The sequence below is a fragment of the Archocentrus centrarchus genome, chromosome 16 (assembly GCF_007364275.1).
Source record: "Archocentrus centrarchus isolate MPI-CPG fArcCen1 chromosome 16, fArcCen1, whole genome shotgun sequence".
NCBI lineage: Eukaryota > Metazoa > Chordata > Actinopteri > Cichliformes > Cichlidae > Archocentrus > Archocentrus centrarchus.
This window is the reverse complement of record NC_044361.1, coordinates 34,478,676-34,504,327: the sequence shown is the minus strand read 5'-3', so window position 1 is coordinate 34,504,327 and position 25,652 is coordinate 34,478,676. Positions and strand designations below refer to the sequence as shown.

Below are 25,652 nucleotides of genomic sequence, written 5' to 3'. Positions count from 1 at the left end.
CCATATGTCAGGACAAGATCCAGAGTATGATTAAAGTGGTGGGTGGGCTCCTTTACATTTTGAGAGAAGCCAATTGAATCTAACTATAGATTAAATGCAGTGTTGAGGCTGTCATTCTCAGCATCTACATGGATGTTAAAATCACCCACTATAATTATTTTATCTGAACTGAGCACTAAATCAGATAAAAAGTCTGAGAAATCAGACAGAAACTCTGAGTAAGGACCAGGTGGATGATAGATAATAACAAATAAAACAGGTTTTTAATTTTCCAATTAGAAGACTAAGAATCGGGCTTTCAAATTAATTGAAACAAACAACGATGCGTCTTTGATTAATTAATAAGCTGAAGTGGAAGATTGCTGCTACTCCTCCTCCTCGACCTGTGCTTCAAGCTTTCTGACAGTTAGTTTAAATTAATCAACACTGCTGAGTCACACTAACAGGTTTCTGTAAGGCAGAATAAATCAATATGTTGATCAATTATTAAATCATTTACTAACAGGGACTTTGAAGTGAGAGACCCAATGTTTAATAATCCACATTTAACTGTTTTACTCTCAGTACTTCAACTTTTACCAGAGTACTTTTTAACACAAGCATCTGTACTTCTACTTAAGTAAACAATGTCTGTACTTTTGCCAACTCTGGTCACAATTTAGTGTACTCGTTTCATGTGGAGATTTAGTGTACTCGTTTCATGTGGAGATTTAGTGTACTCGTTTCATGTGGAGATTTAGTGTACTCGTTTCATGTGGAGATTTAGTGTACTCGTTTCATGTGGAGATTTAGTGTACTCGTTTCATGTGGAGATCTGCTGGATTTCTGACATTATGAGGAACCAGCTTCTGTTCCGAACATATTTAGGAAGGAAAAATCGTGCACAGCTTCATCAAATGCACTGAAGTATGTCTGTGTAGATTCTCAGTCATCCAGGTCATAGTAGTCTCTGGAGCTTGAAAAAGGCGACTGGACTTCTTTTTGTTTCGGATGAGAGGTGAAACGTCTTCAAGAAACAAAAAGAAGTCCAGTCGCCTTTTTCAAGCTCCAGAGACTCCAAATGCACTGAAGTTACTGAACAATTAAATCAGCTGATTGTGAGGGGGTCAGTGAATTCACACAGTTGCAGAGTCATCCTTCAGGTCGGTTTGTGATCTCAGAGAGAGGAGATGGCAGCGTGTGAAGAGGGATGCATTTCTATCTGCCCACCCAGACGCAGCAGCCTGTGCTGTATTAAAATAACAACAGCGTTCAGATTTTTGCATGTCTAATAGAAAGTATCAAGTTAATGTGACCTCTGTTCTCTCCCGTGCACTGCTCATCTCCTCATCCTGCTGGTGCATCCGGCCGTTGGTATTAGGGTTTAATATTTTTCCCGAAAATGACATGAATCAAATCCCGGGAAATGACGAGCCATTTCCCGGGAATCCCGGGAAAAAGCTTCTTTATTTTTTTATTTTAATTAGGCCTTCTGTAGCCTGTGTCGGCCTTAACCTATTGTGATATTGTAGAGGTAGCTTTCCAGCTATGTCCTGTTATGCCCAGTAGGGGGTAACGTCGGCTTGATTAATGCAATAAAACCTACATCTCTGCATTCGAGTGCTCGAGCTATGCGGTGTTGTGTCGTTCCTCAACACTCCCTTAACAAATATAATTCGAATATTCCTCCATTGTACATGGAATTATACCAAGATATTTTACAACTGCTGGTGCAAAACAATACGGTTCATCTCCACAGCATTGATAAAGGCTCAGCCACGCTGTCGTGGCGACATCTGTTGCGCTATATCTCCACCAGTGGAACCCTATAATAGTCATTGAAAAGTTAACTACCGTACTACACTATAATATGGCATAACACAGGGCCTTGAGTAATGCACCACGACTTGGTCATTGCCATTCTGGCAACAGCAAATTTATAACACCGTGTCTGAGGGTTAATGTAGGTTCGCTGTGAATCGTCTATTGAAAAACTGGCCAATCCTTATAGCCTAAAAAATATACATTTTACTCAACTCCATTTTAAAAGTGAAATATGTTAAAGCAATCTATTTCATGATCATTTCTTCACACATTAGGCCCGTATCCTAATTCATGATTGTTAGTAAGCGGCTGCAAACGAGGAAAAGAAACACTCGAAGTTACACAGATATTTCTTTATTGTTCAGGGCAGGCATATTTTATAGGCTATATAATGCAATATAACAATATATAATAATATAAAATTATATAATACAAAATACCTTAGGGTAAACACATTGCCTACGATTTCAACAAATTAAAGAGGAAAAAAGTACAACTGTGTAATACCTCTATTAAAACGCTTGAGATGAAGGCTGAAGCCAGCCTTAAACGGAGGCTGAACGTGCCTGAAATGAAGAGTAATGCTTTTCGCATTAAACGAACCCTTCTCTTTCCTTAAATTTAACATTCTGAAGCTTTCTTTTCTTTCTGAAAGTCAAATCGACACGCGCGACTTTTTTCCCGGTTTCCCGTCTAACGTTTCCCGGGAAACGGGAAATGGTTCTGATCGCATTTCCCGGGAATCCCGGATCCCGGGATTAAACCCTAGTTGGTATCCTGACCCTCAGCTCAAAGATGACGCTGCCATTTTAAATCATATCTGCGGCCTTTGAGAGCTGCAAGCAGGATGACTGTCAGCTCATAAACTCCCAGAGATCCTGTACATGTCCCTGATGCAGCCAAACCGATGATTTGACAGTTTGTTTAAATAATCAGCAGCTGAAGTTGATTTTAAATTAACAGCACTTGATTTCATGATCATTTCATTCACTGGACATGAGCTCCATCTTCATCATCAGCCTGGGTCACTCTGCTCATTTAATGCTCAGCTGCAGACAGCAGGTCGATCGACAGCCCGCCAGGTTTTATCTTCAGACGCAGCTCAACGGCTGCGTCCGAGCGTGAACCTGCAACCCAAGAGCTGCGAACCACAGGAACACGTTTGAGACGAGGCTGCTCATCAGATTTATTCTGAGAAGCAGCAGATGGAATCCGGCTCCGACTCTTGCATCCCATTACTTTTTTTTTTCATTTGATTTGACACCGCGCTGTACCTGTTTGTTACAGGCTGTATCACTCAGTTTTTTGGTTCTGTAACAGAAATGTGCATGGTCCTGGGTCTTTTGCTCAGTGATTGTGCTTTTGGTCTTTGACGCTCTGTTATTGCCCCAGCTCTGGGGCAACAATATAACAATATAACAGCAAAACTACCCGTCCAATTCAGACCACTTTGCGTGAAAGGGCCAGAGCCCCCCTAAATCACCAGATCACATTTTTGCCATAATTGGGTCAAAGTCAAGATACAAAAAGAAATTACAGAAAATTGAATGAAACCTCAACTGAACAAAGACACATTATCCTCATGTGGCGCAGTAAGAAGCATCGCACTGTTGTCCAGGATATGATCCTACTCGTTACAAATTGAAAAAGGAAACAGAACCAAGACTCCTGAAGAGAAATAAGCTTGAACACAACACTCAAAATGGCCAAAACTAAGAACAAACTAAGCAGAGAAATACAAAGATGAAGACTGTAAACCATGAGCAAACTAAGGAACAAACTGAAGAAATTTAACAGCAAGTCCATGAACAACAGTGAGATGCTTCTTACTGCAACACATGAGGATGATGTGTGTTTGTTCAGCTGAGATCTGGCTAAAAATGTGTGTAAATGGTGTGTCCCATGTTAAACACCATTAACACCTGCAAATCCAGAATCTGATGGCGTTTGGTTTGGCACTAGTTCTTGACCCTCCACATCTGTGTACCGAATATCAGATGAATGTGACAGGTTTAAGGGAGATATGAGTTTTTTCAAATCCGATCGATAGACCAGATCAATATCCTCAAAGTTTAACTAACTTGATGCTGAACTCTGAATAAAAAGTGTTCCTTTAACTTTTTTTGATCAGTGTGGTTTAAATTCACAGTTGTTGTCCCTTTATTCCTTTGCACCTTCATAGCTCCGAGCATGTATTAGGATGTATTGTGTCAGTGCAGTCGTTCCAATTTCTAAACTTAAAAAAGGGAAAAAAAAAAAGATCCAAATTAAACAGCTCACGCATGTTGCTCCCTGCTCGTGACCCTGAAGCTGAGCAGCTAACCCTCTGCTCTCAGTCTGCGGCAGATTTCACCAAATATAGACACACTCAGGAAAGTTCATTAAAGGTGGCCGCTGCAGACTCTGCATTATTAGCACTGAACATTTTCTTTATTCGGTCTTGTTTTGAAACATTAATTCAGCAGCCTGAACTCTTCAGTGACTCTGAGAAAGCTTTTGGTTGATCGATGTCACTTTCTGTAAGTCAGATGTTTCTCACAGAGCTGCTGTGAAGGTCCACAGGGACGAGCTGCAGGTCCAGACAGGCAGATGACGTGTGGAGGACTTCACGCTGGTCAGAGGTGGCAGCAGAGCCATTTGGCTCCTCGCCCATGCTGAATCTTCTCATCAGGACAGTAACTGGCTCACACAGTAGCATTAACATCAGCTTCATGCGCTAATCGGTCCTCAGGGACTCTCCTGCTGAGGGTACACAGCTCTGCACCCCCAGCTCAGACTCTGTCCTCACTCCTCAGTTTCATCACAGAGTGCACGCAGTGATGGAGTGAAGATCAGTGTGCTGTTTATCAGTCCCTTATTAGTATCACCTGTTGCACATTTCCAGCCACTTTCCTAAGTCATTTCCTCATGTCTTTATCCTCATCCACATGCTTTCTAGTTTTTCTACTCTACTTTTATGTGTCCTTTCAGGTTCATAGTTCAGTCTTCTTGGACTGATTTCTGGGCCTCGCCCAGTGAACGCTGACAGCCTTTCCATGTCTGACCTCAGCCTTTGACTTTTTTGTTCAGTATTTTGGAAAACCTGCCACAGATTTACTGTTCTCACCAGTCATCAACCTCCGGGGCTTAAAAACTGCTAAAGCTCCAAACCTGCAGGTCCCACAGTGAGCCAGTCCTCACAGACTCCCATGTTAAAAATTTCCAGCAGAAATAAACATGTTTGCAGCCTGATACAAAAACTGCTTTGGTCTCTGTGGCTAATTTCCCCATTCATAACAACTGTACTCACCTGTTTGAACTGGATTAAGGCTTAAAGTTTGCATTACTAGACTACATCCATCTTTTATTTACTGTCTGTAGGGTTCATACAGGAAGTGAGGTCAGGATTTTTCTACAGTTTCTCACATGTGGTTGAGGTGGGGAGCTGTGTGCAGCTAGACATCAAGCAGATGTTGAACTAGAGAGCTGCAGGTTAAAGTTTAATGCCTGAGCAGACTGACATGTCTGCCGTGCGTCTATGAAAGGCTGTTTCTGCTTTCTGTGGACACACACCTAAATTCTGGTTTTGCACATGTGCTGTACAAGTAGAACCACAGGGTACGTTTGGCCAGGCTAATGAGCACAAACTGCTAAGCGATGAACAGACGAGGCTCAGAGCTCATATCTGCAAGCAGATGTTTGCTTTGGATGTGACTGTGAGAAGACACCGGTTCTGCTGCTTGAGGCTGCTGATAACAGTTTCTAGGAAGGATCTCCAGCATTACAGTAATGTAGGAGCACAGTGGGGGGCATCAGGGGTGAAACAGCCCAATGGGCTCGCTCGCTGCATCTCAGAGTTTCCTTTATCCTTGTATAAATCAGATGAAGACATACGCTGTGATACCTGCAGCTTCTGGTCACATCCAAAGCAAACGTCTGCTCGCAGGTACGAGCTCTGAGTGGGACTCGACCCAGGACCTTCTTGCTGCGCGGCAGCATTGCTAACCACTGCACCATCGTGCTGCCAAAAAGAAAATCAGCTGACATAAAAATAGTTCTTGATAAAAGTTGCAAATCTCTTTAACAAAATTATTTTTCCTGTAAATTTCTTTCTGCTCAAATTCAGGTTTTGTTGCCTTTAATGTGTTAATTAATAGTTAAAATGTAAAATGTTGAGAGAACAAATCCAGGCGAAGATGATGGAGGGACTGCATTGATTCCTACACTGACTCATTATGTGAGGGAAGGATTTAGACACCATACCGATATTCATGCAGCAGAAATCATCTTCCCATCCAATTCAAAGTGCTGCTGACTTTCAGTTTTAAATACGTCAGACTGCACCTCACTGCAGATACGAATGACTGATCACTGATTTCAGTTCTGATTCTCAGCAGCTTACAGCGCAAGTGATGCTCAGCCTCTGTAATCTGTTTCCAACTCATCAACATGAGATCATCCAAACTGAAACCTCTAAACTTTTGGGTCTGTGCCCATCTCCTCCCGGCCCCTCGCCACTGAGATTCTAGCAGATTAATCTTTAACTACTGCCAGATGGACAGGAAGCATGAAAGAGACCTGAAGCACGGCCTTGTGGGTACATTTGTTCAGAATGAGCTGCCTGCTTCTTTGCCACAGCGACAGGACACATGCAGGAGGTGGTAACAGAGAGGATGATGTCAGCTGCAGTTAGTTTCCCAAACACGGATATCAAAGTTCACGCCAAACAGCAGCTCCAGGAGCTGGAAAAGGATGAGAGAGGCCAGAAGCAGCAGAAAACGACTCAGTCAGCTTTTCCATCCAGAAAATTTCAGTTTCCTGTGAACACAATTCAGCGTAAAGGCAAGAAAACACTTTCGAACCGTGTCCACGCTGCAAGAAAGCAGCTTTCTGAGACCTGGATGGCCAGGAAGCATCAACTCAGGTCCAGGTTCAGCTTAATAAAACAGATCAGAGCAACTTTAACTAAATACTTTAAACATGCACACAGGAGGAGCTTATTGTGACAGCCCTCTGCCTTGGCCAGGGCCTGCTGTTGTCTGTGTTGTTGTGCAGGTTCCTGGTGGGCAAAGTTGATCAGTGAAACTGGGATTACCTGGCCAGTTTTCCTGGAGCATTTAAGAGCTGGCTGTCTGAGCTGTGGAGAGGGATTTTACCTCCATCCATCCGGCACCATGGTCTTTTGTTTGTTTGGGTTTATCTTGGTTTGTTAGGTTTTACACTGCTACACTGTGCATACTCAACATCCCACCATTCATCAAACAACTGACACACTAAAAGTACTGATTGTCACGCCTCATGGAACATTACTGTTTTCATCTTATTGCTTGTGGACAAATAAACTGGTAATATTGGTTTTAATTGGGTTTAATTGATGTTTAATTGGTGTCTCTCCCATTATTTGTCATGGCCCTCAAGCCGGACTGTGACAAATTTGGGGGCTCGTCTGGGATTTGAACCTGGGACCTCTCACATGTTAAGCAATGGAATTGCTGAGCCATCATCATCAAGTTTAGCATCAGCTTACTTTTTAGTCCCAAAATCAGACAATACTCCTAGGTTTTGTACTGACTTTTGCAAGGTGAACGCAGTTACTGAGCCACATTTCTTCCCATTGCCACATATGGAAGATTGTATTCACCAGGTAGGCCATGCCAAGTATGTTAGTAAATCTGATTTATTGAAGGGGTATTGGCAGGGCCCATTGTCTGCACATGCACAGGAAATCTCTACATTAATCACACCAAATGGCTTGTATTCATACAAAGTCGTGCCTTTTGGACTGTGTAATGCCCCAGCAATGTTTCAGAGACTCATGACTAAAGTACTGGTGGATCTAGAAGGATGTACGGTCTACCTAGATGATGTTGTGGTTTGGTCTGATAGGTGGTCCTCACATTTACAGCATGTCTGGGCTCTATTCAACCATTTGGCAAATGCAAATCTCACAATCAACTTACAATCAAAATGTAAGTTGGCTAAGGCGACCATGGGGGGGGACCTGGGGAGTGTGGCTGGACAAGGTAATATTCACCCAGTGCGAGACAAGGTGAAAGCTGTGGAACAGTATCCTACACCTACCACAAAAAAGGAGCTGATGCATTTTCTGGGGTTAGTAGGATACTACAGGAGTTTCTACAGGTACTTTTCTGACGTGGTAGCATCACTAACTGACTTGCTGAAAGGAAAATTGAGCTTTGTTTGGTCTGTTTGGTGTCTTTCGTATTATTTGTCATGGCCCTCGAGCCGGACTGTGACACTTAAAGAATATTTATAGAGCTCATCTTGGAAGAGCAAACACGTTTGGCACAACAGTGCATTTAGATCATGAGATTGTAAAAGCTGACAGCCAGGACAGAAAGAAAACATTATCCACAAAAATCTATAAAAACAACAAAGTGTGATGTAAAGTGCTCACTGCAGGCTGGATGGTTTGCATGGCAGAGACTGAAGTGTCTGCAAACACACTGCTCACTGAGCAATGCAGAAACTCAAAACGTTCACCTTCAAAGTAAAAGCTGCACTTGTTGAAATGTGTTGGTTGCAGTAGTAACAGCTTTCACTGTGAAGGTGAACGGACTCCATTTCTGGTTTGGGCTGCACTTCAGCTTGAAGAGGAAATGGCAAGTGTTTGCAGACAAGCCAGCGTGCTCCATACAAACAACGAGCAACTGCGGCAATCTGCTATGGTGCAGCACTCTCTTTGTGGACAATTTCACCCAGCGACAGCCAGCAGCCTTACAAACCACATTTTTTCACACATTTTTCTCTGCCAAACAGTTTCCAGGCCTGACCAAGGCCTCACATATTTTACACTTTAAGAACTAAAAACCAGGAACAGAACATATTCATATTCACCTGAATTAAAGAGTGGCCTGTCTGCACACAGCAAGTCTGAGTAACCACAGACAAACACCGCCTCCTGTCCTTCTGACCACACAATGAACCACAAATGCCGGCTGTAACTGGATGCTGATGTTCATTTAGCTCAAATCTCACCGAGAGGAACCAAAACTTTCCCACAGCAGGAAACTCTGCAGCATGAAACTGATGCGCAGCCTCACATCTTCATCGGTCTCCGTTTAGTTTAAGCAGTCAGACAACGCTGGACTCAGACGGGCGCTCTGATCTGATCTGGTACGACTCTGATCCATCATGTGCACCAGTGAAGTGAGCCCGCTTCATTTTAATGTGAAAGGGAACTGATGCCCTTAAAACCTACAGAGACCAGCATTACAGTGATATTTAACAGCCAGTGTTTAGTGAGTCGAATCATTTCCAAAATAAACCCTCAGCTTGGACTGTTTCAGTTTTAGGGTAGACAGCTGGGATAGGCTCCACCCCCTCACTGTGACCCTAAATTAGATAAGGCATAGATGGCCATAGTTTTCCTGAACCAACAGGTGTGTAAACTGTTGATTAAACTGTGTGAGAACAAATCATCTCCTCAGTTTATCAGCTCAGTCAGTGCAGATTTTCACCTGGAACAAACATCTGGAACAGCTGCAGCTGTGTGCTAAGCTTCATTTATCCCAAAGAAACACAACCAGTAACGCAATCAGTAAACCAGCAACCAACATCAGTTCATCTCCGACCGATGTCGCTCGCTCCAAACTACGACCGACTCCATCGCAGCTCTCTGATCTGCCAACCAGAACTGAAGCTGCCAAAGAAGACAGGAAGTCAGAAAGACCCTAAAATAAAAGACCCTGTGCAGATTAGACGCTCTGCTGCTTAAGCACTCCTGATGTGATTTGAAGCTGTGTTGGACATTTCACATCGCAGACACGTAGTCGGTCTATTCCCGGGTGGCGCAGAACTCTTCAGCTAAGCAAAGGTCAGCGCGAGGCTCTACCAGAGCAGCTGTGAATCAATCACAGTTCATAATAGTCCTTCTTTATCTTATACTGGGCCTTCCGTTTCAGGCCACCTCATTCTGATTGGCTGCTCCTCACAAACAGCAGGTGGGCGGGGCTTCAATCTCTTCTCTATGACATCATCAGAGGCAGGAGCGAGCAAAAAAAAAAAAAAAAAAAAAAATGAGTGAAAGTGATTCCAATAAAACATATTGGAAACTTTGTTTAATATGAACATCCACACTGGAGCAGAAGCCATGTGACAGGAAGTGAGGAGAAGAACACAGGTCCCATTCTCACCTGTAAAAAGCTGTGCTGGTTTCTACTGGTAGCTGCTTGTTGCCATGGTACTGTGTATCTCTCAGCTTTAACTTTCTTGGCTTCATGTCCTTAACTGTTTCATCTTCTCATGCGTCTGAGCTCCCACAGAGTGACGTTTTAATATGAAAGCCTCTTGTTTATCTCCATTACTCTGCGGGCTCTTTGAGAGGTAATCAAGGCCTGTTATCATTCTCCTTTTGTTTGGAGAAGACAATACACACACACACACACACACACACACACACACACACACACACACTGCGCTGGTCTGATACACTCGTAATTACAGCCGTCTGATCATGAATCCAGAGACTCTTTGTTCCTCCTCTTTGTCCGGGTCCATCAGTGAGGAGCCTTGTTCTTCAGGATCAGCACAGATTGGGAACACGTACCTGAACCAACCTCAGAAAATGTAACCAAACACAGCAGCTGCTGCACAACAACAGCAAAACCAAACATCAGACCTTCATTCTCAGTGAAGCTCAGCACAAAGCTGCACATACTGCAGTGTGCAGAGTGTGACGGAGCTGAGGTCTACCTGGCCCGCACTGGGCCCTGGTCTCAGGTACATATATAGGCACAGTCCTTTTCAGGCTTTACAAGCATATAAACTCTGACTGCCTGAAATCGCATGACCTTACTCAGCGAGATCCACAGTGGCTGAAATGAGTCACAGCTGCCATGAAGTCGTGTCTGAAATAAATCACCTTATGTGGAGAGGTTTGCAGGCCTCCGAGTCCTTCTATGGTCTGTTTTCAGATGAAACAGACCGTAGATGTGAAACATTACACATAAAGAGATCAAAAGCAGGTGGTACAAACAGCGAGCGCCGCTGATGTGAGCACGAACATCTGCCGACATCGATCCCGCTCCGAAGACTCGACGATGGAAGTTTCCATCCCGGGCGTCCAGCCATGAAAAGGAGCAAAGGTCAGGCTGCATGTCTGAGCGTTCAGCCGCTGTCATGTGATAAAGTAACGCTTCCTGTATCAGGAGATCAACAGTGTGCCTCCATTATTTCCTGTTACCGTGCCACAGACATGTATGACATATGGTTTAATAATACGAGCATGAGCACGGAGTCACCTCCGCGCCTGAGTGTTTATGCAGGAGTCATCAGCTCGGAAAATATGTTGGAATTCACGTTTTTCACATCATGTGCAGAAGTCATGCAGGGCAGGGGCCTGACGTGGACGGCTAGACAAAAATCAGAGATGTCACAGGTAACAACGTAAAGCTGGAAGTACAGCTCCATCCCCTGGAGGATACACACAGCATCTCTGCTAGTTTTAACACAAAGCTCTTTTCCCTCCACCAAAAACCGAGGCTGCAGTGATTCTGCCGTGGAAACGTAGAAGCCTGACTGTCCACCAGCTTTGAGTCTTCTAATCACAATCAGAACAATGTAATCCATTTGTGAAGTCTAACTCTGTACTTGAGGTTGTTGTGTGTTTGTGTCTGAGGGCCTGGGCATCAGAGGGCTGCTGCCATTAAACTTGCTGCAGCATTTGTGTTCTTGGCCTGTTTTCATGCAGGGCTGAAGCGAGCTGACGGGGAGCAGTGATGGATGGATTTCTGCTGTTCTGAGACCAGCACGTTATACAACAGGAAGGTGGTAAACGGTGGCTGAACAGTGAAACCTGCGGCTCAGAGCGGAGCGTGGACGTGGCTGTGAGGGAAAATCCCAGGAGCTTCTGAAATACTCAGACCAGGTGTTCAAAGTCACTTTCCTCCCCATTCTGATGCTTGGGTGAACTTCAGCAGGTTGTCTCCTCCATGTCTAAATGCACTGAGCTGCTGCCGCATGACCGGCTGATTAGATATTTGCATTAACATGCAGTTGAACACATGTACCTAATAAAGTGGCAGCTGGATGCAGTTGCTAAGATGGGAGCCACAGCTTTTTGAGACAAAGCTTGATCGGACAGGTAAGTGAGGCTCTTATTTCTGTCTCACCTTGGTTATCACCCAGAGCCGTCCTCATCTGAACACGCCCCTTCCTGTCGGTCTCAGGTGACATTTTACACATGCACGCTTCAGCACACTGCATCTGCCTGCACTGGGATTTATTACCATTATAAATCATCACTGATGCATTATAAATCATCACTGATGCATGCTGAGGTTAAGTGGCTGCCCTCGCTGTACAGCCTCACTGGGGTTTATTCATTTATGGCAGCTCACTCTTTTTTTAACCCCTTGTGTTACCGGCTGGCAGCTGTAAAGCTGTTTTATGCTGAGCACCTCCAACCTGCCTCAATTTATTCTGCACTTATATTTTTAATGACTTTCCCTACTTCATCAGCTTTAACACATCTGTAATCATCATTGAGGTTCTCTTAGTTTAAATCTTCTGCTTTTACTGAGCTCGGCTGTACACGAGGCATCAGAGACGCAAAATAAAGGTTCACTGAATCTGTGCTCTCATACCTTTGCAGTGTTTGGACAGGAATAATAAAAGAATCATAAACTTCAGCTTCTTCATGCTGATAATGAATGTGGGTCATAAACCAGCCGCACTGGTGACCTGTGAGGTTCACTGGGCTTTTTTTCAGCACGGCAGTCTCTGACCTGTGTACAGCTTCCTCAGGAGGAACGCTCCTGTCTGTATTAAATGTAATACCTTACAGTGTGTGTCAGTGTGTATTTGTTGATGCTAAATGAGGATCCTCAGTGAGCATTAACAATGGGAGGCAGAGCCTTCAGCTTTCAGGCCCCTCTTCTGTGGAACCAGCTCCCAGTTTGGATTCAGGAGACAGACACCCTCTCTATTTTTAAGATTAGGCTTAAAACTTTCCTTTTTGATCGAGCCTGATTACACATGGGAACAATAGTGAGTCAGAACCACCTCCGGGGGACACCCCTACTGGGGTTTAAATATCTGGCTGGTTTGAGAACTGAAGAAGCCTTTCGGATGAAAGGTGAAACATCTTCAAGAAACTTAAAGAAGTCCAGTCGCCTAATTTCAAGCTCCAGAGAATATTATGACCTAGATGAAATGGTGCTATATAAATAAACCTGAACTGAACATTTGCAGTTTGATGTTTTCTTGGTTCTAACTAACTAACTAAACTGAGTTAAGCATGAAAGAGAATTTGTACCTTATTCCAGTTAATCAGATGATTTTGAGCTGGATAAACAGATCATTTTCACTGATTTAATGTCTTAATTCCACTTTGGATATGTGATAAAATCAAAGATTGTAAGTCAGGGATGAGACCGCTGAGGACATTGGACCAGAGACACCTGAGTGACCATGAAGGTCTGGTTCTTTGTGTATTGAGTAGTAGTCAAAGTTCTGGGCTCCTTGTTCTCTTCACAGGGGTCTTGTGTAGGCTCTGGATGTTGTGGGGCTGTCGTGTAGGAAGCAACTCTGGGTTAGCAGACTGGGGTGGTGGTTCCCCTTTGGAAGAAGTGGATGTGCTCCAATATCAGGGGTTTCACATTCCTAAGCCTCCCTAGGATGCCCCATGCTGGAACACTGGACCAGCTCTTTATCCACTCAAGGATATGTGAGTGTGCATTCTACATGTGCTTAGTGGGCTTGCATCCTCTGGGGCAGGGGTGGGCAATTCCAGGCCTCGAGGGCCGGTGTCCTGCAGGTTTTAGATGTGTCCCTGATCCAACACACCTGAATCAAATGGCTGAATTACCTCCTCAGTATGCAGTCAAGTTCTCCAGAGTCCTGTTAATGACTTCTATGTGTGATTCAGGTGTGTTGGCTCAGGAACACATCTAAAACCTGCAGGACACCAGACCTCGAGGCCTGGAGTTGAGGATCCCTGTTATAGACCATTCAGGTCCTGTACAGCCTCAGTGAGAGCTTGGTTTGCATTGCTGACAGTAAGTCACAATCATTCCAGGTGGGTGATGGACTCAGCCAGGGCTGCCCTCAATCACCAAATCTGTTCATAATTGATGGTATTCTCTGCTGATGAGTATTGAACAGTCAAAGCAAAGATTACTGTCCTACTCAGCCCAGATTTGCCTGGGACATGAGCCTGATTGGCATAGCCACTCTTGCTGAACTGTTTGTATTTATTAGAAATCTCGCCCACAGTTTAAAGTGAAATAGCAGCTAAACAGGCTCAGGACCACATGTGTGAGCAGGAGAGATGCTCTTTACTGAGGTTCCTGACATGCTGATTAAATAAAACTGAATTAGTCTTTTAGCACATATAAGAAGCCTACAGGCTGCATGCCTTTACTGCTTCACTGTTATGTATGATCTTCATTAAGGAATTAAAACACTTCACTCTGAGCTCAGGTATCTTGGATTTTTATGACTGCTGGGGAGGTAAAAACCCTCCAGAGCAAGCAGAGACACACATGCGGACATGTTATCAGCCAGGAGTCATTAGGACTCGTGTGTTAGCAAACAGTGAGACAGCCATATCAGTGAGTCAGTGCTGTAAAAATCTCAAAATAAGAGCATTTGTTACGATTTATTTTGGCAGCTCAACCGGTCTCCGGTGAGACTTTAAAAACTCGTTCCACTCTCTGCTCCTAATTAGCTCCGTTAGCTGTGTGGAGCTAACTAACCTGGAGCTTGGCTTCAGCTGATGAGCTTAAGCAGCAGAGCCCAGAGAGGGCCGTGCTGTGAAAGAATAACCACTTTCAACATGAACTTGCTGCAATCTGTCCTAATTACTTTGGCGGTTATTGACCTAGAGGAACAACGGGCACTGACGGCTCTCAATCAGCTGGAGGGCTGTTCAGCCCCAGGAAGCCTCTCCTCTGTCCACCTGAGTCAGACATGAAGAAACAGGATCACAGTCACCTTCACTGAAGAGCGGGCGCTGACGCCTCCACTCAGCAAAGTTTGAATTTATGTCTCCAACTTTAGAGAGGCACGGTGGTTAGCACTGTTGCCTCACAGCAAGAAGGTCCAGGGTTCAAATCCACCATCTGGCTGGGGCCTTTCTGTGTGGATTTTGCATGTTCTCCCAGTGTCTGCGTGGGTTCTCGGCGGCTTCCTCCCACAGTCCAAACACAGCCAGTCAGTGGGGGGTTAACTGGTGGTTTTAAATTGCCCACAGGTGTGAGTGTGAGCGAATGGTTGTCTGTCTCTGTGCTAGCCCTGCGACAGGCTGGCGACCTGTACAGGGTCAGGGTCAAGGATAAGCAGAAGAAGATGGATGGATGAATATTAACTATATTATAATGGGCTCCATTTTTGGTTACGATTAAAGGAAAAGCTGGTTGGAGGGCTTGCCCTCTGCATCGTAAAGACCCTCTGTTCCCTCTGCATCGTAAAGACCCTCTGTTCCCTCTGAGTATTCCTGATTTTATGTACAAGGTGAGATGGACAGGGATCGTCTGGAGCTGGGGGGGCTGCTGAGCCTCAGAGCTGGGGAGGTTTAACCTTTCTGTGTGTTTTGGACACGTGGCTTTGCATTAATGAGACACAATCCCATCTGAATCTGATGCAGCGGAGAGAGAAAAGGTCAGTGCTGTTAGCTGCTGTTACCTGAAGTGACGCTGCACAGCCCAAACCTTTTATTTGTGATTCCGGGATGATTCAGCGTTTAAAATAATCCTTTATCTCTTCCTGGGCTTAATCATGAGTCAGTGCTGTATTCAGACCAACATGTTTACTCTGAGACTCCCGTTTGGCTTATTCTCTGCTGAATGTCACAGTGTTTGATTAAGGAGGTAAAAGGCAGACACAAGGTAAAATTAGCTTCAGTGTGTTTGGCAGGAAATACCTACAGATCTGATAGGCCGCGTGTAGCTTCCATATAAGGCGGCAGGTTGCTGACCTCTGTTAACGAATGTGCTGTCAGGAGGATTTGGTGGCTCTGTGGGAACCGGAGAGGGAAACTCGTTGCAGGCTGATTGAGAGGCGGCGTGTTTGTTTGAGCTCTCAGCGGGTTTACACAATGATACACCTCCGCAGATAGCGGAAGCTCAATTTATGACTCCGTCGCTAAACTCCAGCAGAGGTACAGGAGAGCTGAGCAAAGAGCTGCCAAACGCTGGTGACAAGGACTTTCGCACGCACAAGAGCCTCCACGTTTCAGGTCGCTCTGCTTTCATTTGTCCTGGTTTAATATCAGCTCAGTGGACAGAAGAGTTTCACTCCCACAAACTCAGCTTTCATTTAATTTCATGTCAAACATGTCCTGAACCATGTGGGGTCTCAGCCTTTTTTCCTGTTACTGCTCCGCCTGCTCTCTTTGTTTAAGGCTTCATGAAAACTCACCTATCTATCAGTATGCCTCACTTTGATCTGGAGAACCTAATATTAGAATATGGGTGCAGCAGTGATGAAACCCGAGTACAGAAAATAATGAGAACACAATGAAAGACACATGAATGTGACTGGGTGGACTGTAAAGCTTCTGAAAGGATGACGGTATCACTGCCATGAGTGGGTTAAACCGGTTCATGCTGGAAACAAAGACATAAAAGATCCATGAGAAACACTTTCTTTATCCCCCAAGTGAATTACCCCTAAAAACACTGAATATTCAGGGCCTAAAGTCAGCACATGTGATTTGTCTACAGATCTGTGGGGGGGCTGAGCATAAAACCCAGCTGAAGCCAGGAATCTCAGCTGGAAAACTGTGACGAAAACTGTGGCATTCCTATTCCGGGTTGAGGCCCCAAGTGAAGGAGTTCAAGCATCTCGGGGTCTTTCTTCTGACTGAAGTGAGGGAGATGGACACTCAGCACTGAGCGTAACAGTGAAGCTGTGGCTCAGGAGGTGGAGAGGGTCCTCTACCAATCGGACGGTCAGTGGTTCAATCCCTGAACCCTTAGTTACCCCCAGTGCATCCATCAGAGTGAGTGTGTGCAAGGTATAGAAAAAGGCACTTGTGTGTTATTGTGGTGAATGATTAGAAAAGCCCCTCATATCAGTATCAGACCATTTAACATTTAGCATATCAGTGGATCTACGTTCCCGTCCTCACCTATGACCACGAGCTCTGGGCAGTCACCAAAAAAAAACCAGACCACGAATACAAGCTTCCTCCAAAAGGAGGCTGAGCTCCCTCAGAGAGAGGGAGAGGAGCTCGGCCAATCAGCAGGTGCTCGGAGTAGACTCCTCCACATCGAAAGGAGACAGCTGAGGTGTCTCAAGCATCTGATTAGGATGCATCCTGGACACATCCTAGCTGAGGTGCTGTCAGACATGAGGAGGCCCTGGGGAACATCCAGGACACGCTGCAGAGATTATATCAGCTGGTTAGGAACGCCTCGTTGTCCCCTCAGAAGAGCTCGAGGAAGAGTCTGGGAAATGTAGGTCTCAGCAGCTCTGCTTAGACTGCGCCGACTGAGACCTGGGTTAGTTCTAGTAGTGGATTTTGGAAGCAGAAAAGTCCCAGTGCTGAAGAAAAAGACCCAAATTGTGGGTCTATAGTTACAAGATGTAGCAGTTTTTCAAAATAAAAGTCCTCTGCTTCATTCCTGGTTTCAGGTGCTACAAACAGCCGAACGCTTGCAGGTTACACGGATGAGAAAAACAGCACAATGTGAAGGCTCCTGAAAGCCAGTCCTCACTACTCAGCTGTTTCTCTCTGATATCTGTTGAAAGTTGTGTTTTTGCCTTTCTAAGCCATAAAGAACATCGACACTTATTCTTCTGCAGCTCTCTAAACAGCATATGTGCTGTAAGCTGACTGATGTCAAATTACTTCTTGATATTGTAAAATAAGAGTCTACTAAGAGTTATGATTCAGCATCATAATGAGTACTTTTACTCCAACTGCTTTAAGTGTATTTTTGCTTCAGTTAAGTGTCTGAATTCTTCTATCAGCACTTTGTAAAACACTCTGAGGACGCGGGGCCAAACATGTGGCTCAATAACTTTTCTCCACACTGGATTCACTCCTGATCAGTTATTCCTGTTGATCCTCTGTGGATTTAATAAAAGATCTGTGAAAGCCTCAGACTCGAAGCCCACAGTCCCTCTGACAGAACCTGCTGGGAGGATGACCATCTTAGCAGCTCTACAGCAGCTCCACCGACCTGAAGCTAACAGGAAAAACAATGCTGGACCAATCAACACCCACAGAACATCTAAGGAGAGCCCTGAACCCACATGTCAGACACTTTCATCCAATCAGACGGATGCTGAGAGGCTCTGCAGGAAAACACGAGCTAAAGAGCAGACCAGTGTGCAGAGATGTGACCAAGATGAGCAGAACGATGCTCCTGTTGAGACCTGAATGAAGGTCTAACGACTTTTTATAAAGAGGTGTTTTGATAACAGATGTCTGAATGATTTTTAGGGCACTGCATCGCTTTCTGATGCAGGCTGTTCCGCCGTGTCCTCAGACCACAGACGTATCGATTCGACTCGGGTTTCTGCCTCCTGCTGCAGAGGAGGAGGATGATGATGATGCCCTGAAGCACAGATCGGGAGCTGATGGCTGCAGTAAAAAGGCACTCTGGCTGGAGAATGGACAGATCAGAGAGAGCAGGCCAGCATCTGTGCAGCTGAATCAACAGGAAAACACTCAGAGCGCTTTTTTTCTGTGTGTGTGTAAGAGTGTGGTCACTGTGGCAGCAGGATAATTATGTGCAATGATAAAAAGCTTGAACATTTGTAACTGGACTGAAAGATAAGAGCACATGAGCAATCTGAGCTGTAAGAGAACCTCTTATCTCCTAAAAGTCGGCTTTTTTTGACACCGAGCCAACCTTTGTTCATTTATTACTCTCACAGAGACGTCTCACACTCGGCTACAGCAGGTCAACAAGAAGAAAGGTCTCCAAACTAACACCCCTCCTCAGTGAACAGAACGATGCAGCAGAAAAATTGTCTTTTTTTTTGGGATATAGACATTTTTCTGCTGTGAGGAAAACATGAAAATCACATGACTTCAGTCAGGAGAATCTTACACTTAAATCACAGAGCACATTTGAATTGTGCAGCCAAAAGCTGATAACCAACCAGACCCCCAAATGAAACTTAACCAGCACCACACCCTCACAGCAGCCAGTCAAATACTCGTATTTAACCCGCTGCTCTGCGTTTGTGGGCGAGGACTGCTTCACAGAAAGTGAACGCTTCATCTGTCGCTCTCACACCTACTCACTCATGTTCACAAAGGGCTACTCCAGGTTTACACAGACGATGAGGCACAGTTAGACATCACACTAGAGACATGAGGGTTAAGCGAAATGTCAAAAAAGTAACTTAAAGGGCCAAACTGTATGTTATTTTTGACATCAATTCGTGGACCGGAAGTGGGTGGGGCCGGATGCGGCCCCCGGGCCGCAAGTTTGGGGGCCCCTGGTTTAAAGCCTTGTTTCTGTGTCTGGCTGACATGTCTTATCAGAAGATGAACACATATGTGCTGCAGACACAAAACCACCTTCCAGAAAAAGTTGGATAAGTTGTGTCCGTGCAAACAAACAGATTTCACATTTCAAACTGTGCCTCATACAGCAGCAACACAAGCCTTTGACGGGATTCATTACCTCACAGTTTAACTAAAGAACAGAAGAGACGGTCAATAAATGCAGAAACAATCAGCTAATAAATCAACAAATCCAACAACAGCTTCAACAAAGCTGTCTGGAGGCAGCTTTCAGCTTCTCCAGGATGACCTTCACCTTTCGTTAGAGTTTCACATCACAGTAAATACAGCAAAACTCTGGACTTGGACTATTTGCCTTAGTTATGAGCGAGAACCCAAACTCAGGGTGTGACAGAGGAGGCTGCAGCTTTAACAAAAGTTCAGCTGGATGGTTGAAACAAACAGAGAGGTGAGGTGATGGACAGACTATAAAACACCAGACTGTAAAGACATAAAATAATAAGGCACAGGTGAAACAGAAGAAGGCGGGGCCAACAATAAGAAGAAAAAAGGGGAAAACAGACAAAGACAGGAAGTCATGAAATAAAAACAGATTACCAAAATACAACCTGTCAAAAAAGTAACTTAAAGGGCCAAACAGAGGCGTGAAAACTACAAACATGGCAGACCATGAAGAGAAGATCTTAGTTTGACTCGGTGGGTTTCTGTAGAACGACTGAGTCAAACTAAGACCAAACCCACTAGGTTCTGAACTCAACTCAAGCCTCAATTTTTCTTCTGCCACCATGTTGCTTTTTCTTCCCCACCATGACCATAAGTGGCCAAAGCGTGCTAACTTATCAGATAATGCTAGTTAGCCTGGTTATCAGTCTGCATCCACAGACTGTCTTAGCATCACACCTAGCAGATAGCCCCTAATAATGCAAACTTTGACCATTAATCCAGTTTAAACAGGTGAGTTATACAAACATCCTCCCCTTTACGAAAGGCTAAATTAGCTACAGAGACCACAGCAGTTTCTGTATCAGGCTGTAAACGTGTATTTCTGCTGTAAAATTTTAACATAGGAGTCTATGGAGACTGGCTCACTGTGGCGCCTCAGCTGGACGGTAGAGGAACTGCAGGTTTGGAACTTCCTGTTTCAGCCCCGGAGGCTGATGAGCTGCAACTGCGTACAGTGAGTATACAGAGCTGCACTCTGAGCGTGTGGCTAACAGGGATTATTACAGAGCTCATTATCGGAAACATTTAACAGGAACACTACTGAAACGTTACAAATCAGATCAGTTACAATGAACTCTGTGGACCCGTGAAGGCATCTCACTGATAAGCTGCAGTGGAAACATCCTAAACCAGTTAAAAACAAGCTGAGATAGCTAAAAGCGCAGGAAGCATCGAACGTGGACTCACCTCGTCCGGCATCCTTAATGTCGGAGATGATGTGGGAGTAGCTGAATGCTGGCTGGTCCTCATTAAACGCACGTTCTACAGTGATGTTGGTCAGCTCCGAGTACAAACCCTCTATGGTGAAGTAACATGGCCGGTCGTCCACCTTGTTGTCACTGAAAACGAGCATGACACGTTCCCGCCACCCAAAATGCTCACAGATCCGGAACGCAAACCTCCCGAGGTTCTTGTGGGTGGGGCCCGTGTTGGTGAGGAACGGGTACGTTCCATCAGAAAAGGCTACAGCTGGAGCTCCTGCAGTAACCATAGGGATGTCCCAGTGGGTGGTGAAGCGGCCAACAGGGGCGGAGCTGTAGGAGCAGCCGGGCCCAATGAAAGCCCAGGGGTCATGGGCAAGTTTAAGGTCCACTGCCATGAGCGGAGCAACAGACTCCGAGCACATCCCGTCATTGTTTTCGCTGTTCTTGAAGAAGTACATGAGATGGCAGTTGGGGAGCAGAGTGGGGTCTGCGTTGATGTTTCTGATAGCCCGGATCACGGCGGGGCCGACGCGAGGCCAAGCCCACGGGTATTTAGTGTTGTTCTGTGGTAAAATGACAGCCAGCGTGATGTTCTGGTGATGTGTCAAGTTGTTAACCTGAGCCACATGCGTGGCCTCTGACTGCAGGCCGAACACAACCAGCAGAACCAGCAGGAGGGGGGCGCCTTCCTTCCAACGGGCCATCCTCCAGCCAGCAGGTCGTCCGCTTCCACCGTAGCTGAACCGTCGCCGTGAACTGCAGAGACACAACATGGACGTTAAACAGACATAAAGCATAAAGGAGGTCCTGCTGAGTGAAGAGTGATGCTCTTCCTGCTGTAAGTAAAACCTAATCACATAGTCAAGCCTGTCACGGCTCGCTTCACTCCAATAATCTGCTGCCCGTCAGTCTAGAGAGGCCTCCCTGAACCGTGGGAGAAAAACTCCCTAAAGCTTTCCTGGAAGACCTTCCAACCTCAGAAACCACAGAGAGAGCAGGTTTCACCGTCAGAGAGGAGTGTTTTCTCACAGCCCCCTCAGACGCTGCGATGCTGTCAGAAAAAACACGCCGCGTCTGAAAGGACTCGCTTCATAACTGAGCCGCCTTTCTCTTACAGATGACCAGTTCAGGTTCTTCACGGTAAAAGGTAAAAACTGCCATCAAAGCTGCAGCTGTAATATTACAGTAAAATCATGTTCACTTCATGAGGTGGAAAACGACCTGAATGTGAAACATTAAATCAGGCTCGTCAGTCTTCACACTGAAAAGCATCTCAGTGCTCGCATCTATTAAGTGAATCAGTCAGGAACCAAATTACCACTGGGTGGATGGTGGGTGGATGGGGTTAATGCTTTTTAGTGCAGGTTTTTACCACCAACACAGGCTCCGAAAATTATTTGAGAGGCGAAAGATGAGACTGAGCAGCACTAATATTTGCCCTCTCAAACACTCAACTGCACTGATCGTGAGCCACACACGTGTCGTACAGCAGCTCAAAAGGATGTGACAACGCTGCCAGATATACACACTGAACCCAAAAACACTGCTGCTGTTAGCTGGAAGAAGATGCTGACAGCTAAAGTGAGCACTGGCTCACTGCGCAGTCACAGGAAAAATAAAGTACACCCTCTGTCACTTCTAAAGTTTCCATGTCAGGACGTAATAAAAATATTCTGGTCTGCAATGATTTAACTACAACCTGAGACCAACAGATCACACCTGTCATCATTTATTTAGCAGCCTGGGAATGTGTCCACGCAGAATCACCTGAGTACAGCCACAGACTGTGGCACTAACGGGCCTCCATACCCTGTGAGGCATTAATGTGCTGCCTAAAAGCATCCTTTCCCTGCGGACACTGAGCATCCTCCCACAGCTCAATCAATGCAGGCTGTAAACTGGAGTCTGTACCTCAGTCTGCTTTCCTCTTCATGCTGCCTGGAAGTTTGGAGCCGCTCACCGCGGCCCTAAATGCGCTTCTTCTGCAGGGAAATGTCCACCAGTGACAGAAATCACTCCCACCAAGTCTCAGTCGCTGTGTTGTTTTCAGGCGGCGGGACCTGAGCTGGAAAAGTCTGGTTTCAAACTTCCAATACTTACAACTTCCAATATCTGATCTCTAAAATATATATATTTAAAAAAAAAAAAACAGCGAACTTTTCACCAACTTACATTCAACGTGTTCACCTGCGCAGCCACGTCCCCCCATTGCGCTCAAAACAGGTTTAAAAAACCTTCAGACTGCGCCATAACCCACAAACTCCACAGACCGCGCTCAGAGGAAGCGACACAAACCTTCTGAAGTCCTTTAAATTCGAGCAGAGAGCAGCAGCGGTCCCGCAGGTGAATGCTCAGCTCCTTCACACACTGTCAGACCCATTTCAGCAGGCACGGAGAGGCTGCGGCGGAGCGCACTCCGGACACACGGACTGAGCCTGCGGGCTGCAGGGCGGAGAGCCGGAGGAAGAGGAGGACTCAGGGAAGGTGGAGGAACCATGACTGTAGAGCAGAATAAAATTAATACAGACCAGAATTCAACGGCATTGCGACTGCGCCCCCTAATGGTTGCAGGAGGCGGAGGACAAGCATCGACCCCTGAAGCTCCAAAGCTGCAGTTCCGCTGTCGTCCAGCAGGGCGCCAGCAGCGAGTCAGTCCCCATAGACTCCCATGTTAAAACTTTAAAACTTAGCAGCTTCTCTCAATAAGTCTGAGGTGCTTCTGTTTTCAGACAATGTAAATCAGTTGAATAAATTTAGAAAGATCAGAAGCATTCTGCAAAAGGCCGCAAAAAAAATAAAAATCTGGCATCAATTATTTTCTTAGTCTCCTGTTCAATATTCTCACTCCTCTGGGTCGCTGACCTCTGACCAGCGCCGACCCACAGATAAAACTCCGCCCCCTCATTTGAATATAAGAACATGAAATTAAAAAGAGCTTCAAATGAAAAACCGGGTTAAAAAAATCACTGAAACAAGTAAAATAACTTTACAAAATAAAAGTGTCACAAAATAAAACTCCATTAAGAAAGAAAGAAAGAAATCGTGAAGTAAATAAAGAAATCTTGAAATATTTTGTTTTATTTGATGGGGATATTTATTTATTTCATGGAATATTTATTAATAATTTATCAATAGCAGGATTTATTTATTTATTCATTTATTTATTTCATTTTGAATGAAACGGCTCTCCATATACAGCCTGATACAGAAACTGCTTTCAGAAACCGAGTGTTCCGAGCTGTGTGCAGCCTGAGCCAGGGATTAGCTCATTATTAGAAACTTCATGCTTAATGTGAACATCCAGGGCAGAAACAGGAGATGCATGACAGGAAGTGAGCAGAAGTAGAATATATCATGGAAGAATAGTAGAAAGTAAGCTGGAGTGGACCACGTGGAGCTTCACTGAGAAAAACACACTAGTAACTTATATACAGTCACTCACTCAAACCATTACTGCCTGTCACCGTGAGAACTTTTATTTGTGATATCAAAATAAAAGTCTATGAATATGACGACGAGAGAACACTATAAACCTCTTATGTCCTGCTGGTGAGTCCATATGCTGAGTGTGCAGTTTGGTCCCTTTGGCCATTTTCCAATATAAAGTTTGCATAGTTTGCTTTCTGCAGCTCTCTGTATTGCTTTATTTCCACAGACTGTAGATAAAAGAAGGACATAGTCACCAAGTAGATTGGGATTCCATATTTTGAAGCCTCAGCATTTTTCTTGCCACCATACCAAGACAAAAGAAATATTAGGGATAAAATGAGTTCAGGGGTCAACTTGGAAGGAGAGTAGAGGTACAGATTAGTGGGATGGCCCAAAGGTGGGGCAGAAAACCCTCTCCAGAGGTGGAGCAGGTGGCCAACAATGAGACTGGAGGCCAGTAAAGGAGGCTGGAGCACTTGGGTTTCAGATGAGGTGGAGCCACCAAAGTGGGTGAGGAGAAGGCTGTCAGTAATGATAGACCAGGAAGCTGGTGATGAAGGAGGAGCTTCTCAGGAGGCCAAGGAGCAAGGCAGCAGGTGTTGACAGAGCGACTCCTGTAGCTGAGGTGGTAGCTGTCAGCAGTGAATCAGGGCAGACGATCAGCATCAGAGCCCTTCTGATGCCTGAGCACGGTGCTGATGACAAAGAAGGTAAAGACCCCCCCAGAAACCAGTGGCCAGCAGGTGGATGGCAACAAGGGGGCAGCACAGGTAACCAAAAGCGAGACTACTTGGGGTGCCAAAGCAGCCTCCAGCAGCATTCTGGTACAAATACTGGAGCTTAGAGGACCGGTTCAGGCACCACAGGACCCTCAGGCTCAGGTTCAACCAGATCAGGCAGCTTTGAATTCTCTGGCTCATGATGGTCTGGCTCTGGGACAGAACAGTGCCACCTTCTCCATGATGAGGAAGCTCATCTCCACACCAGACCCACCCAGACAGGTCAGAGTCTTCCACACAAACTACGGGCAACAAACGCAACTGTCAGCTGTATTTCCAACAAAAACGTGTTTCTCCTCTTTTCTCACACATTTCCTGGGTTTATGTGTCTTTTTTCCTGCACTTCCTGTGTCTGATAAAAATATCTTCAGCAGTGAAGTGCAACATAAAGAGTATGATCAGTTGGGAAAATGTGAGCAGTAATGAGGCGTTGATGTATTTCCTGTTAGGAAACGAAACATGAATTATGGATTTCCTTCCAGGCGGCTGCAGCTCCAGCTGGCTGGAAACATTATTTGGAGTAAACACGGAGCTTTAACTTTCTATCACGCTGTGTGTCTCTGTACCATTGGCATCCCCAGACACAACGTTGTACCATCCTCATTAATGTTTCCTTAGGTCACAACAACAGTACAGAATAACACTGTGGATGCGTTACATTTTTAACATCAGGACAGGGGCAACGAAACCACCACTATCAGGCTGCTGTGTGAGCGCAGCAGGCTGGGAGCACACCGTTAATCTGAAGAAAACTGAATATTTTTACTCAAGTAATGAAGTACCGGC

General features: G+C 45.2%; 1 protein-coding gene across 4 annotated transcripts in view; it reads right to left on the bottom strand.

Moving 5' to 3' along the window:
• Positions 1–25,652, bottom strand: part of LOC115794823 (atrial natriuretic peptide receptor 1-like) — a 94,549-nt gene that overhangs the window by 67,052 nt on the left and 1,845 nt on the right. Inside the window, exons 2-4 of one of the 4 annotated variants that reach the window (XM_030750481.1) lie at positions 22,831–23,157; positions 22,570–22,723; positions 20,642–21,414 (exon numbers count right to left, since the gene is read on the bottom strand). In XM_030750481.1, the coding sequence (XP_030606341.1) occupies positions 20,642–21,362 (721 nt within the window). In that variant the 5' untranslated portion in view covers positions 21,363–21,414; positions 22,570–22,723; positions 22,831–23,157. Of the gene's footprint in view, positions 1–20,641; positions 21,723–22,569; positions 22,724–22,830; positions 23,158–25,652 lie in introns of those variants that run through there. The other 3 variants (XM_030750482.1, XM_030750483.1, XM_030750480.1) reach the window with 3 other exon arrangements.